The following is a 15,331-nucleotide window of genomic DNA, read 5'->3' on the forward strand; positions in this document are numbered from 1 at the left end:
GAACATCTTTGCCCCCACTTCTCCAGCAGGCAAGGTAGCCAGCCTACAAGGGCAAAAGCAAGACTGCCTCCTCCAGGCAGCCTGTGCTGGTATCTCCCCTCTGGCCTTCTTGGCATATGGGCACGGTTGAGGACACATCAATGCAGACAGACCAACAAGCCGCCAACCCCAGAGAGCACTGAGCAGCTCTGGTGTAGAGCCAGCCACTCATCAGCTCTCTCCGCTTTCAGAGGCTGTTCCCTCATCAAAGCACAGTTTCAGGAGTCAGCCATTCTGCCTTCCCTCCGGTCCCATCTGAGGTCACCAGTCCTGGCTGCTGCTTTTCTGTACACAGACCCTCAGGCTTGGTAACAGGACTAAAACCCCCAAAGCCCCTTCTCTCACCATGCCCTCTGGGGCTGGAGTCATAGGGCCTGACCTTCTCTGCTCACATCTACCCTGGCCAATGTCTGGAGTTGACCAGGCGCCACCCGCCTGCCTGGTGCCAGCCTCCTGGCAGGACTGACAGCAAAAGATGGAGTCAGGAAGACCAGCCAGGCCCAGTCTGTCTCACAGCTTATCCCCAGTGAACTGCCTTGCTCTGGGGCGCCCAGCGTCTGCATTAAAGAGATGAAGCTTTGAATGGGACCCTTTGCCCCCCCAAATCTCAGTTAACTCATCTGTGTTGGGGAAGAGTGCAAATCCCCTGGATGTGAGTGTCCTGTGTAACTCTGCTTGCCTGGTGGGGCCAACCCTGGGCTGAATGGAAGGAAGGAGCTGACCTAATAGAGGAGCTCTGGGAGTCTGTGCCTCTCCCAGGCCCGCCTGTAGGGCCAAGGCGCATGGCAGATCCAGGCCTTGGGTAGGAAGGGGGCCTCCAGGGTGGGGCAGCACTCTTTGCTGGTCTACAGTGCCCCCCTCCCCCACCATCTCCGATTTCCTGATTTGATAGATGGAACCACTTGGAGTTTCTTTCCTTTCTGTTCAGCCTGGAGTTGGGAGCGGGTGGGGAAGGTGGGGGCCCCAGGCCTCCAGTTCTCAGCATCCCCCCCCCATGTTGCATTCTGCTGTTGACAGCCGCCCAGGCTTGGCCCAGCTATGCCTCTCAGAACCTCAAATCTGTCTTCTGCAATCCTTTACAGAGTTCAGGTGTTATTTATTTTGATAAAATCCACAAAAGTTGCCGTTTTAACCCATTTTTGAGCATTCAGCTCTGTGGCATTAAAAGCACACTCACATTAGTGTGTGGCCGTCACCACCATCCACCTCCAGAACTTTTTTATCTACCCGACTGAAACTCGGTACCTCTGTCGGCCCCCCCCCCCCCCCCCCCCCCCGCTCATCCCCCTGCCTGCCCTCAGGGGCTGCTTTCTATGTGGGCTGGGCAGGCTATAGGGACACACACCGTCCCCACCCCAGGACCTACGCGTCTGCCTCCAGGATCCTCCCTGGCTCTTACACCATCCTGACTACCCTACTTGGACTTGCTCAGTGTTGGACATTTCTGGCAGATCAGACCATGGGCTCCTCCGAGGAAGGAGCTGTAGCATCGGTTCTGAGGAGAACGTCACTGGGACCTATGAATGGGCAGATGGGTGGACAGGTGGATGAGTGGACAGATGGAGGGATGGGTACACGAGTGGATGGATGGACGGATAGATAGATGAATCAGTGGATGGGTGGAGGGACGGGTGGATGTCACTTGGCTGGAGAAGCACTCACCAGGCTATTTCGAGACGGGAGAGTACGGCCACTGTGGGGCTGGGGCTGGGCTGGCACTGCTGGAGAGAGGCAGAAGCTGCCGGCTAAAAAGTGCAGCTCTGGAAAATAAATGGGAACTTTGGAAGAGTTTGCTGTAAATGCACTTCTCTCTTGCCTCTTGGGCCAGATCAGATTGATTTTTCTTTATGAAAATGTATAATTGTTGAAAACTTTAGATTTAAAAGGGAGCTGTGTGATCGCTTTAGCCAGCGTACGTAGTGGAAAAAGAAGGGCATTCTGACTCCAGGGCAGCCCAGGGAGCCGGAGTGAAGCTACTGTGCCTGAGGGAAGGCTTCATACCTGGGCCAGGACCCTTGGCCTGCCCAAAGCAGCAGGTCACCTGGGAGGCCCCGGAGTGGTCACTGTGTTGAAAAAGCTAGAGGCCCCTGAGGAGGGGTGCTCCTCCAGGATGAACCCTGTGTTTAGGCAGCTTGGGATGGGGTACAAGTCTGACCCAGACGTGCTCACAGATCAACAGTTCTGCAAAGAGGCTTCTACCCAACGTGGGTGCTGTTGCTCTGTCCCCTCTGCTCTCAGAAGAGGTAACCTGGCCAGGCTTGTCTTGGAAACCGCACCTCTCCCTTGAGTGGGGACCAACTCCTGTCTCTGAGTTCAGGTCAGCCTGCTTCAGTCCTGTCCACTTGGAGCAGCTGCTACCCACGTGACTGTAGAGCCATTGCTGGACTACGGGTCCTCTACTTGGGGACCTGCAGGGGCAGAGAGTGGATGTGCGGGACAGCCCCCAGAGAAGACTGCCCCTCAGTGGGACAGTGAAGGGTCAGTACTGCCTCGGCTAGGTGCAGAAGGTTGGCTTTGGAGTTGGTGTCCAAGGGGAGGCGGGGAACGGGGCTCACAATGTGCCTTGGCACTGACTCGTGCTCTGCTTCTTCCTGACCTGGTGTGGGCCAGATGGGGTCAATGTGATCAGCTCCTAGGGGTGGTGATTGTCCGAGCTGTGGAGGGTATGAAGGTGGCTCCAGCCACACAGGGGTGCGGCTGTGCAGTGTGATGCTGCTGCCCCTCAGGCAGCATGTGGAAGGTCTGGTCCAGTCCCTCTCTGCACCCCAGGAAAGGCTGAGTGGCCCCAGCACCCCTGGTGCTGACACGTGTGTAAGGTCCCAGGATCTCATCTCCAGCAAACCTCACACTCCTGGGAGGAAAGGAGCTCAGTTGGCCAGTGGCAGGCAGGACCGCTCTGGGTCCCCTGGCCACCCTGGTGGACTATGTCAGGACAGTGTGGGCACTGTGTGGGCATCAGGAGCTCTCTGAGGGAGACTGTCTCACCATACATTGACACAGGCACCAGTGTGGGGACCTTCAGATGCAGTGGTGAGAAGCCAGGCTCCACGCTGCTGATTCTGGTCATTGTGACCTGGAAGAGGCAGGACCACAGTGCAGAGAACAGATGGGCAGGACAGGTGGGGCACTGGGGCACCACACCGTGTCCTGATGGCTCCCCATGGGTTAGTGTTTCTGTAACCAGACACTAAAAGCATCAGTCAGACTGCATGCTAATCAAGAAAATGAAACTTCACAAAGGAGGAAAGGCAACATCAGAAAACGGGTGACACCTCAGACCACTGTTAGGAGGGCAATGTGTGAGCTAGGATCAGGTGGTAGCCAGGCTGCATGCCTGCATGCATGAATCCACCTCAGTGGGGTCATGTTGAGGGAGAATCACATGTGTCTGTGGATGCACACATGGGTGCACAGAGCTTCACAGGGATGGGGGAGTGGGTGTTGGGACAGCACTGGTCCCCAGGGTGCTGGCCATTGCTGACCACCTGTCTTCTCCACAGCCACCCTGCTGCGTGTCAACGCGCTCTCGCTGGTCTACCTGCTGGTCCTGCTACTGCTGCCCTGGCTCCCGGGCCCCACACGGCACAGCATCCGAGGTAAGGTCCACAGAACCCACTCATGTCCTGGGCAGCAGCCCTGATAAAAGATGAAGGCTCTGAAGTCTCAGCCCTTCAATTTGGACCGCAGCTATGTCAGTCTGGTCTGGCTTGTTGCAGGGGGACCCATGCAGGTGATGGGATGGGCTATGGGTGGATCCCCCAATCTGTCACTGGACAGTCCTTGGGAAGCCACAGTGAGTGATTGGGCCCCAGAGTCTCATCTGAGCAAGGGGTTCAGGTCTCTGCACTGTGGTCCACCCATCTTCCTGCCAGGCTCCTGTCACTCTTTCCCCCATGACTATCCACACAGCATCCTCTGCCTGGGGGGCAGCCTCCGGCCAACTCACCAAGGCCACTGGTACACAGGGGCTCTCCCTGTACTCCCTTGGTGCCCTGCTGGCCTGGGTGTTCCTCAGATCACCTCATAGTGCAGGGACTTGATCCATGACTGAACTGGTCAGGGATGCATCTCACTGTTGTGTCCCCTAAACAAGTGCGTGGTGGTCAGGCAAGCCTTGGAGCTGTGTCCACAGAAGGGGCTGATGTTGATGCCATGCCATGGACTCAGGCCAGAAAGTTGGGAAGTGGGGAAACCACTGCTGCAGCTCAGCCCCATGTTGGGAACGGGCAGGGCTGCTGTGCCCTGGGGAGCAGCGCACAGCCCAGGCAGCTGGGCAGCAGCTGCAGACGGACCAGACCCCCTGGGGACCCTTCATCTCCGGACTGTGGGTACCTGGTGTCCATTTTGTGCCTTTTGGTGACAGCAAGTACCCAGAGATCCCACCTTGGGCAGAGGGGGCTATGAACAGCAGCCAAGCATCTGAGGGTCAGCAAGGGCCTGAGTTGGGTGTGACTGCCCAGGACTCATTGAGGACGCTCATGTCCCCAGGCCCTGTCCTTCTGGGAGGTGGAGGACATGGCTGATAGGCCTTGGGGCATCAGGTGAATAGGTTTCCTGTGGCTGCTGAACTGAGTCAGTCGCCTGGGAATGAAAGCCACACACTGACTCTCTGCTCAGGAAGTTAGTCTCTGAGTGGGTCACAGGGCTGCAGTCAGGATGTGGACCGGGCTCTGTACTTCCAGGAGGCTCCAGGGGAAGTGGTCTTCTCATCTCTTCATAGAGGTGCCCACGCTCCTTGGCTCGTGTCCCTTTCTTCCTTCAAAGCCCTGATTGCTGGCGGAATCCTCACATCCCACCACCCCTGCCTTCCTCCTCCATTCCTAACATACTGTGGTTCGTTCTAAGCACCAGTGACCGTCCAGAGCAGCCTCCCCAGGTCAGCTCAGCTCCCAGCAGCCTCGACCCCATCTCTGCCTTGACCCCCTTTACCGTGTGAGATCCCATGTCCATGGGGGCCAGAGATTAGCACAGGAACATCTTTGGGGTCCAAAAGTGGGAGGTCTGCCAACCATAGGTGGGGGTCACCACCCCCTGGGCTAACCAGTCCTCAGGCCCCCACCCCGCTTGAGGCATTTTGGGGCCAGCACTGGTCTTGGAGCCTGGGTGGGATTCAGGAGGCAGACGGCAGGGAAGGGCATTTTGGGGACCCAGCAGAAGCAAAGTGCTTCTCCAGGATGCACAGCCGAGGTGCTGGGCTACCTCCTCTCTCGTGGTGGAACTGCTGAGCTGAGATCCTGCTCCCAGGCCTTGTCTCTCCACAGCCCATTCCCCTGTTCCCAGGCCCTCCCCGAAAGCCGCTTGTCCTGTAATTGTTTCACACCCCGTATGAGACTGGAAACGGCCTTGACCAGTGGCGGGAAGTACAGGCCTGCCTGGCCAGGTGGAGAGGGATTGAAGCGGGAGACTTGGGAGGCAGGGCGGGAAGTCTTCTCGCCTGACCCTCCATCTGTCTGTCTGTTCAGCCTCAGAGGCCCTTCAGGGACATGATGCTGCCTGGGTTTTCCGGGCGTGAGAGAGGAAAATGTGAGACCAGACCATACAGAGCGCCTGGTGCGGGTTTATGACTTGTGCAGCTGCCGGCCTTGGCAGTGGCTGCTGCTGGAAGGTCTGACACTGTCCGGCCCTGATCCCTACGCAGGCAGCAGCCTAACCCCCTGGACCAGGGGCTGAGTTGAGCTGTGCAGGGTGAGGGCAGGAACAGGGGCTGGCTTGAGCCTGGGTGTCCCAGGCAGGGCCTATGGGATCAGCTCACAGCCTGCCTGTGATTATAGCTTAGGGAAGCTGCATTCCTGCTGTAGAGCAAACCTGCTTCCCAGGCTCCCCCTGCTCTCTGGAGGCAGAGACCCCTCATCCCTGCCCCAGCCCCAGCCCCCTGCAGGAGACTCACGGGGCCTGACCAGATTTGTTGCCCTTCTCTATTTGGAAGGCACCATCCCCCCAGCTCAGAGACCCCCTGCAGGCTGTACTTGTCTGTTCCCCTGTGGCTGTTGGTAGTAGTTTGGGTGCTATGGGAGGGTGGCTGCCTGGAAGTGGCTGAGAGTAGTGGGACAATCCTCAGTCATTCTCCATTGGACGGCTGGCAGCCCTGTCACTCCTGGGACAGAGGTCTACACCATGGGACTGTGCCTTAGGGATACCTGGTCACAGTGGCCTTTTGGTTTGTGCTATCCAGGGTTTGGCTCTGAGTGGGTGGGAGAGCCCTTCTTCTCCACTTCTTCCCCTGCTACTGGGGGTCCCTTGGCTCAGACTGATCTGACCCCTGCTGTCCCCCTCCATGCCCCTTCAGTGTGTGGGTGCCCCTCTCTGTATGTGGCTTCCAGGGCTCCCTGGCTGGTCACATGCACATCCTCAGTCAGACGGGTTCCGACCCACAGGCAGCCCAGCCCCAGTCCAGCGTGGTCAGGGGAGTGACGATGTCTGGGAACAGCTCATGGGATGCTGGAGGGTGCTGGAGCCCTGCAAGGGGGGTGCGTCTGCTGGGGGGTGGGGGAGGGGGAAGTGGAAGTGGAAGTACCCTAAAATGCCACAGGGAAGAGGCTGGGAGAGGCCCCTGAGCCTGTCCCTGCTGAGCAGCAGTCAGGGGCTCCAGTGTCCTGGGTCAGGCATGCCAAGGGAGGTGCCCGCCCTGCTGCTGAAAGGGCCCTGCTCCCAGCCCACTTCCTGTTTCCCCTAGGGAACCCCCCCCCACCAAGACCCACTCCTTTTTCCAGCTGGACACCCCTATGTCCAGCTGAGTCCCTGCCCTGCTGTGGAGGCAGTGGGGGTTACACCTGTCCTAGTGGGCGGAGGGATGGGAGGAAGGCAGTGATTTGGGAACAAAGGCTACTGGGTGGCCTTCTGCCACAGTCCAGCCTGCATGTGCTCCTATCCCCAAGACAGAGGAGTGGCTCAGATGGCCTAGCCAGGAGGGAGTATGTGTGTGTGTGGGCGGGGGGCGGGCGGGTAACACCTGAGCAGTGGAAATGCTCATTTAGTGCTCTGAGCCTCAGTCTGCCCATTTGTAAGATGTGGGAGGGGGGACTAGCAACCACCTCATGGGTGTCTGGTGAGGGTCAGGAGGCTGATCCTTAAGTGCAGGCATGGGGGCTGAGCAGGACTCCCATCCAGCTTGTTGTCAGAAGGAGAGAACCTTAGCTGAGAAACACGTTCTTCCCCCATCCCACTCTCTCCTTGTTGGAGTCATTCTGTAGGGCCTGCCACCACTGAGCTACCTCCTACCCGCCTGATGGCTCCCACTGCACTGGGGCCCATACAGCAGCAAGAGGGGCTGTGGTGCCCCCACCCCACTCCCAGCCCCCACTGTGACCCACTGGCTGTGCCAGGTACAGCTCAGACACCCCACTGCCCTCCTTCTACTACAGGACCTTTGCACAACGCTATTCCCTACCCTCCACTGCTGAATGTCCACCTCATCTGGCTGGTGCCACCTCCCCTGGGAGGAGATGCCATCTCTGACCCCCAGCCAGGTCTGTCCCAACCTTGCCCTAAGTTCTCACAGTGTGACAGTCACCTCAGTGGGACCAGGTTCCATTGGGTGGAGACTTGTGTTTCTGCAGTAAACGCTGATCCGTTTGCAGCTGGGCGAGTGGCAGTTGAGTCCTAGGAGAAAGGGCTGATAGTGCTGTCCCAGCAGTCACAGCCAGGGGCCTTGAAGACCCCAGCCAGCCTCTGCTTCTGGCTCACAAATCTGCTAACAGTACCTGCTCTTCCTGGCACTGGTGGTAAGGACGGCTAACTTGGAGTCTGCAGGGTCCTCATTTCCAGCTCCTCTGGTGGGTACCAGCTGCACCCTGCACCCCGCTTAGAGGCTGCTGGTGCCCCATGCCTGCCCAACCTTCCAGGCCCTGGTGTCGGAGCTGCAGACCATCTCCCCGTATGTCATGTGACACCCTGTCCCATGCAGGGGATTGGGGGACACTCAGGGCACAGGTGGGTTGCAGAGCCTGCTCTCCAGAGCCTGAGAGAGGCTCACTTGGGCAGTGATAGGGAGACACCTGGCTGGGCGTGCAGTGTGGCTGGGTGTGGCTTCCTGGGGTGGGGCCTATCAGGAGAGATCAAAGGTGTGGGTTTCCACAGTTCAGCCCTAAACTCAGGCTAATTCTGAGTTTGTGCATCAAATTGACCATGCCTGAGAGATAGACACAAAGCAGATGCTGGCTCTGAGAGTGCCAGCACCTGGGGAGAGAGGAGCGCCTGACTTCCTGGCTGTTCTAGTGAGAGAGCCATGCTGCTCTGCTGTCCTGTCCTCTGGCCATGGTGGCCTTGTTGGCTGGGTGGTCTGGGCTCATACAGTGGGCAGCTGCAATCAGGGTGAGGACCTGGAGGCTCGTCTCGGCCCTGTCCAGGTGTGAGCTGGCCACCACTGTCAGGGAGCAGAGGTGAGGCCAGGGCCCCAAGCCCTCCCTAACCATGGCCTTAAGCTGCCTGTCCCGTCTCTGCATCCAAAGGCCTCCCTGTGGGTGGACTGAGTCCAGAGGAGCCGGGGTGGCCGGGAGCAGAGCCTCAGGGTGCCCTGGCTGTGAACACATCCCTGCCGGGCACAGCCACACCCACACCCGCCGCCTGTGCTCAGCACCCCGTGGCTCTGTGGCCTCAGCTTCTCCCCCATGAGGTGATGAGTGAGTGAAACCGGATCTGTGAGGCTCTGGGTACAGCGGGGCCTGGGACTGGGTTTTGGTCATGAGTCCACATGCTTCCTGGTACAGGGAACATCTCCGCCCTCCAGTGCCTCTATCAGGAGCCACTGGCTGTCCACTTGTCTTAAGGCAGACCCACTGCCAGGCCCCCTTCCTGGGTGTCCCCTGCTCTGTACCTTAACTTCCATCTGTACACAGGGCAGATGCACTGTCACTGCAGGTGGAGCTTCTGGTTCATTATTTCTCCTCCCTTCTCCCAACCACTCCCCCTCCATTTTTTGGTGGTGCAGGTGTTTGAACTTGGGGCTTCGCACTTGTACTCTTCCACTTCAGCCACACCCCCAGCCCTTTAGGCTTCACTTTATTTTTCAGATAGGGTCTTGTGTTTTTGCCCAGGCTGACTTGGATTTCACAATCCTCCTATGTATGCCTCCCACATAGCTGGGATTATAGGTATGAGCCACTGCACTCCACCTCGTCTTTTTTATTTGGGATTGAGGTTTGAACTCAGGGCTTCATGCTTGCAAAGCAGGTGCTCTAGTTCTTGGAGCCACACCACTAGTCCATTTTGTGCTGGCCAGTTTGGAGATGGAGTTTCTGAACTATTTGCCTGGTCTCACCTTGAACCATGATCTTGTTGATCTCAGCCTCCTATGTAGGATTACAGGAGTGAGCCACTGGTGCAGCTCCTTTTTAAAATTTTTTATTTTGAGACAGGGTCTCAATAAGATGCCTGAGTTGTTTTTAAACTTCAACCCTCCTGCCTCAGCCTCCCGGGTGCTGAGATCACAGGGGTTTGTTTCTTCTTCACTTCTGCAGGACCCAACAGTGACATAGATATTTGCTGGATAAATGAAAAAGTTCAGTTGTGTCTCTCTCCCAAGCCCACAGGCCTTTGCCTATTTGTGCCGGGCCCTGTCACCTCTGTGACGTCCCAGGAAGGAGGGAGGCCCAGGCAGCAGCAGGCAGGCGTGAGCTGTGGTGGGTAGGCTCTGCCGATCTCTCACTGAGTGCTCCGGGGCCACTCATTTCCCCTCTCTTGTGCCTGTGTCCTCATCTATAAGTTAGGGTCATGTCGGAGCCCACCTCACAGGGCTGCTAGGAACAATGGTGGTCCGAGAGAGTTTAAGACAGTCCTGGGATGGAGCCAGTACCATAAGGGTCACTCTTGTCATTGTATCAGTCATTTCCTGGAAGATGCTGGCCATGGTTTAGATGCTTTGGGGCTGGCCCTCCTGCCTGGACCCTGTGTTGGTGCTGGGTATGTGTCTCAGGCCACATGGATGGACCATGGCCAGGCTGGGGACTGTTAGCTCAGACAAACTGCCACTGGCTGGTCTTCTCCCACTCCCCAATCTCACCTCTGCCCACCCTGCCATAGGTCACACAGGCCGCCTCCTCCGTGCCTTGCTCTGCCTCAGCCTTCTCTTCCTGGTGGCCCACCTGGTCTTCCAGATATGCCTTCATACCATGCCCCACCTGGACCAGCTACTGGGGCCAAGCTGTGAGTTGCCAAGGGGCAGGGCAGGGAAGGGGCACCTGGGGACAGCAGTCCTGGGGTGGAGAAGAGAAGCCAGCATGGCCCCTCAGGACCTCGGGTCTTCTTAGGGAGGTCACCCCAGCTTATCAGGCCACCAGCTTCACCCAGGCTTTGCCTAATATGGGCTGCCCCTGAGTGCCCGGCCACAATTTATGTCTGACCCAGATGACCTAGGTGATAATGTGGTCAGTGGAGCTGGGCCAGGCACAGCCAGGCCTTGGATGTCCAAGCTTTGGAGCAGCCCTGATCTTCCCAGTGTCCTGGCCTGCTGGGCTTAGCCAGAGGCCTGAGTGGCGCCAGAGGTTCTGGTCTCACCTATCCTTAGCACTCCATGTCCTTTCACCTGTGGACAGTGTCTCCAGCTGCCACCTGTCCCCAGCTAGACAGGGGCTAATGGCAGCACCAGGCTTCACGAGGGAAGCTCTGGGGTCCGAGCCTCTGCCACCTTGGCATCTTGCTCTGCCATGCAGGCCGGGGAGCACCACCCCATGTCCTTACCCTCATCCCTGTGATCACCGTCCTACTGTTTAGAAATGGAGGCCAGGAGAGAAGTCAAGAGCCTCACAGCACTGAGTAGTGGTGGCTCGGAGACCAGGCTCCTCACTCTGGCCGACTCCCAGCAACTCCCACACAGGCTGGGGCTGATGTGCTCAGACAGCCCAGCTTCTTGGACCACTTCTAGCCCCACCTGGCTGCACGTGCCCAGCTGGGCTAAGAGTCCCTGTCCTGCCACTCAGGGCCAATGGGCTGTCCAGGTGGTCTGTGTCTCTTCAGCTAGGACTCTGTTTCCCTGTCAGCATTTCCAGTCATCCCTGAGATCAGTCACGGCACTTTGTCTGACCAGGTTCTCCACCTCTCTCTGCAGGCAGCCCCTGGGAGACTGTCTCTCGACACATAGGGGTCACGAGGTAAGACCTCCTAGCAAGCTGTCTCAGGGTTCCCAGTTCCGAGGATGGGCCTGGAACTGTGCATGCATGACAGCGTCCAGCCCCTGGGCTCTTGGTGCTGTCCTCCCCCCCCAGGCCCTGCCTTGCTCTCCTGTGTTGACCATAGGCCCTCCCTGCTCTTTGCAGGCTGGATCTGAAGGACATTCCCAACACCATCCGGCTGGTGGCACCTGACCTGGGTGTCCTGGTGGTCTCCTCCATCTGCCTCGGCCTCTGTGGGCGCCTCACAAGGAAAGCCAGGAGGAGCCAGCGTGCCCAGGAGCTGGTGAGGGGCTACACGGCTGGTCATTCTCTAGCTACTGTGATGACTATTCCAGTTTTTTCTTAAACAAATGTAGACTTTTTCATTATGAGACTATTTCATATGCTGAGTATGAGGAGGAACATGGAAGAGAGAGCTCCTCCAGCCATGTGGTCCTGTCCCCTTGAGCTCCTTCTAGGACTCCAGCTCTGGTCAGAGTCACCTTCAGACCCCAAGATAGGTCTGTGCTCACAGAACTGTCTTATAGCAGGGATCAGTCAAGCGGACGATGCTGACAGACCCCTGAAAAGCCGTGGCCAAGCCAAGGCCCTGAATCTGGGCTGCATTTTCAGGCGAGGCAGAGCCCAGTTCCACTGCTAGGAGACTTAGAGGGCCCAGCCCTGGGACCTCTGCTGCTCCTGGGGTGGCCTGAGCTTTGGAGCCTCAGTGCTGAACACTCAGCAACCTCCGGGCCCTGCTCGAGGGCTGTGGTGCAGCCTTCTCACCCCATGCCAACCTTGGCCTCTGCCTACCAGGGTAGGCCCCCAGGGCTCGGCCAGAATTTATGACTGTCCAGGTGTCCTGGCATAAGAGCTCCCTGCCCACAGGCATCAATGTCCATTTGTCAACGGCTGACACTGGCTGGGCGCCTGGGCCTCAATTTCCAGAGTTGCCCAGAAAAGGGAAGGGACTCACTGAGGCTGCATAGCAGGTCAGGGCTGGGTGGCCTCAGAGCACCTGTCTCTCCACCAGCAGCTGCCCTGTTCTTCCCACGCCTGGAATCGTTCATTCGTCACAGCTCTCCTCCGGAGGTTTCCCAGGGCTGGGGCCAGGCTGTGGGCGGGTGAGCTTCCATCCCTGTCCCCCCAGGGGCACCTCCTGTCCCAAGGCAAGCAGAGTGTGGCTGGGGCTGCCTCTCTCACGTTCTGGAATGTAACAGGACGCTGGGTCCCATTGAAGCATGTTGAATTCCGGTCCTCCCTCTAGCTTCTGTAGGCTCAAAAAGGGGGTATGCTCAGGCCCTTAGCACTCCTGTCTCCTGGCCTGGCCTCCACGTCCCCTACCTCTAGGCTTAAGTCAGTGGCACCTCCCTGGGGTCTCCCCAACCCCACTGAGGCCTGAGAAGGCAGGCCCTGTCGGGCACATTTCTCCTGTCCAGCCTCCATCCTGCATTTTACCTGTGGAAATTAGGCTCAGAGAGGTGAAGTAACTTTCCTAAGGCTACCCAGTGTGGATACTGGTGCAGCTGGGAGGTGTCCAGGCCATCTGGCTCCAGAGCCTCTGCACTCAGCCTGGGCACTGAGTATGGCCACACTGCTCAAAAAGGGCACAGCTGGGGACACAGGCTGCCAGCAACTGGCCAGAGCTGGGGCGCCTGACGACAGTCTGTGTTCTTTTCCACCACGCCCTGGCTTCCCTGAGGTCTGGGAAACAGCTCTTTTCTGGGAACCCTCCCATCAGAGCCAGAAAAAACAGATCCTGTTGGGTCTCCATTTGCAGCCCCAGGCAGGGACTGTTCCTCTTCCTTCCATGTAGTTGGTCACCTCTGTCCTTCTGCAGTGCCAGGGAGGATAGCTGCACCCCTGCATGTGGCCATCTCCTCTGGAGGTGGCAGGGAAAGGGCCTGGCTGGAACAGCTGGCAGAGGTCCCAGGAGACCCCCATGCACTCAGTCCCCACAGGTTGCAAACAGGGTCCTTGCTGCCTGACTGTGATTTGCAGCAAGCACCTGTCACCTTTGGATCTGTTCCAACCCCAAGGAACTGAGTATAGCACATAGGAAGGCGCCATATAAGCTGTGAAGCAGTGCACGTTGTGTGTGTGCAATGTGCTGCTCTCCCTCCCGGGGGCTGCCCTGCCCTTTGGGGCCTCACAGCCTAGACAGGGAGATAAAGAGGCAATGGTCATGGTGTTCTGACACAGTCTGGAGTTGGCCTGCCCTGTCATTGTGTGCATGGACAGGACTGCACGGGGTGGGGTGGGGTGGGGTGGGGTGGGCTCACTAGGAACCTGAGTGGGGAAGGAGCTGACTGCTGGCTGAGGTGGATGCACGGCCAGTGCTCAGGGCACCACAGGCCTGTGGCTGCTGGAGGGTCAGCTGTAGAAGGCCAGGCCTCACCTCCACTCCCAGCTGGGCAGGTGGGGCTGGAGCAGTGGCCTCAGGGCCACATGCCTGACCTCACCTTCCCCTGACCTTGGCAGGATGATGACCAGAGGAATGTGGATGCTGACCCCCCACCAGGGCTGCAGAGAACCCCAGCCCCCAAGCGCAGGCTGTGGCTGGCCTCCCGGTTCCGGGTCACGGCCCACTGGTTGCTGGTGGCCGCCGGACGGACACTGGCCATTGTGCTACTGGCGCTGGCAGGTACCCCTGGGGCAGGTGGCAGGGGCCCTGGGCTGACAGTCACTGTGAGGGTTCTCTGAGCTCCCCGATGGCTGCATCTGCCAGGCATGACCGGCATACCTGCGCCCTGCCCTACAGGCATTGCCCACCCCTCGGCCTTCTCCAGCGTCTACTTTCTGCTCTTCCTGGCCATCTGCACCTGGTGGGCCTGCCACTTTCCTATCAGCCCCCTGGGCTTCAGCACGCTCTGCGTCATGGTGAGCTGTTTTGGTGCTGGACATCTCATCTGTCTCTACTGCTACCAGACGTCCTTCATCCAGGCCACGCTCCCGCCCACCAGCATCTGGGCCAGGTGAGGGTTCCCACACAGGTTATTGGTTCTGCCGCGTGGCTGGGTCTTGGCCAGTGGTCAGTGACATGCTCTCTCTGGGTAGGGTGTTTGGTCTCAAGGACTTTGTGGGCCCCGTCAACTGCTCTAGCCCCAACGCACTGGTGCTGAACACTAGTCACGACTGGCCGGTCTACGTGAGCCCCGGCGTCCTGCTGCTTCTCTGCTACACAGTCACCTCTCTCCTGAAGCTCCGGAAGAGCCACCCCTCAGAGCAGGTGAGCACCTGCCATCCACCCAGCCTTGGGCTGCCAGGGTCCAAGCAGGTGTCCTGGTGCCTCCTGGCCTTGGCTGAGTGTGGGCTGAGCTTGGTGCTCTCGTCTGCAGAGGAAGGAAGCAGCCGGGGAGGATGAGGAGCATGAGCTGGAGTTGGACCAGCTGGAGCAGGAGCCCCAGGACCAGGCGAGTACTGCAGCCCAGGATGGGGAGGTCACCCAGCCGAGCAGGCGGCCAGGGGAACTTGGGAACTGCCTGCTGCAGCCGGGCTCACCTGCATCTCACCTGCATCTCCTCCACAGTGCATCATGGCCACATCCATAGAACCTGAGAGCGACAACTGCATCGTGCATGATCTCACCAGCCAGAGCCCTACCCGGCAGCGTCCCCGTGAGTAGAGGCACCCCGTGGTGCGTGGGGCACCCACCGGCGTGTGTGTGTGTCCCTGGGTCCATCTCCAGCTGTGAGCAAGGCTAAGGATGCCCCCTGGTGGCTGCCAGGTCCTGTGTACACCCTGAAGCCTTCTTACCTGCTGTGTCCTCTGAAGCCACCAGGGCCCATCCTGTGGTCACATGGCTGACCCCTGGGACAGTTTTGGGGCCTCCAGTGTCCACTGACCTCTTGGCCTTGGGCGGGAAGCATCTGTGGATGGCCGTTGCTCTGGAGGTCCTGACCTAGGAGTTTTTGTGGGCTGCAGCACCGTAGAGAGGGCTGGGGACTTTTTCTGGCCGTTTCTTTTTTCACTCGGAGCCTTGATCTCAGTTTTGTGATTTGTCCTCAAGTGAAGCATATGAAGTCTGTAGCACAGAGCTGGAAGGGGTTGGGGTCATGTTGTGTGTTTCATCAGGGTCTTGTGAAGCGAGGCCAGCGGGGGCTAACCAGGGCAGCCAAGACTTATTTTCTGCCCAGCATCCCTAGGCCCTGTTGCTCCAGCCCTGCTCATTGTCTGTGGTCAACACTTTAGGGCCACATTTGCTAGGG

General features: G+C 58.6%; 1 protein-coding gene across 4 annotated transcripts in view; it reads left to right on the plus strand.

Annotated features, from left to right (window-relative positions):
- Piezo1 (piezo type mechanosensitive ion channel component 1 (Er blood group)) overlaps positions 1-15,331 on the plus strand; it is a 62,185-nt gene that overhangs the window by 26,997 nt on the left and 19,857 nt on the right. For all 4 annotated transcript variants that reach the window (XM_074055478.1, XM_074055479.1, XM_020173548.2 and 1 more), the window contains exons 2-10: positions 3,540-3,635; positions 10,057-10,179; positions 11,081-11,123; positions 11,289-11,427; positions 13,605-13,767; positions 13,885-14,098; positions 14,181-14,352; positions 14,462-14,536; positions 14,653-14,740. In XM_074055478.1, the coding sequence (XP_073911579.1) occupies positions 3,540-3,635; positions 10,057-10,179; positions 11,081-11,123; positions 11,289-11,427; positions 13,605-13,767; positions 13,885-14,098; positions 14,181-14,352; positions 14,462-14,536; positions 14,653-14,740 (1,113 nt within the window). The remainder of the gene's footprint in view (positions 1-3,539; positions 3,636-10,056; positions 10,180-11,080; positions 11,124-11,288; positions 11,428-13,604; positions 13,768-13,884; positions 14,099-14,180; positions 14,353-14,461; positions 14,537-14,652; positions 14,741-15,331) is intronic.

This window comes from Castor canadensis, chromosome 15 (assembly GCF_047511655.1).
Source record: "Castor canadensis chromosome 15, mCasCan1.hap1v2, whole genome shotgun sequence".
Lineage (NCBI taxonomy): Eukaryota > Metazoa > Chordata > Mammalia > Rodentia > Castoridae > Castor > Castor canadensis.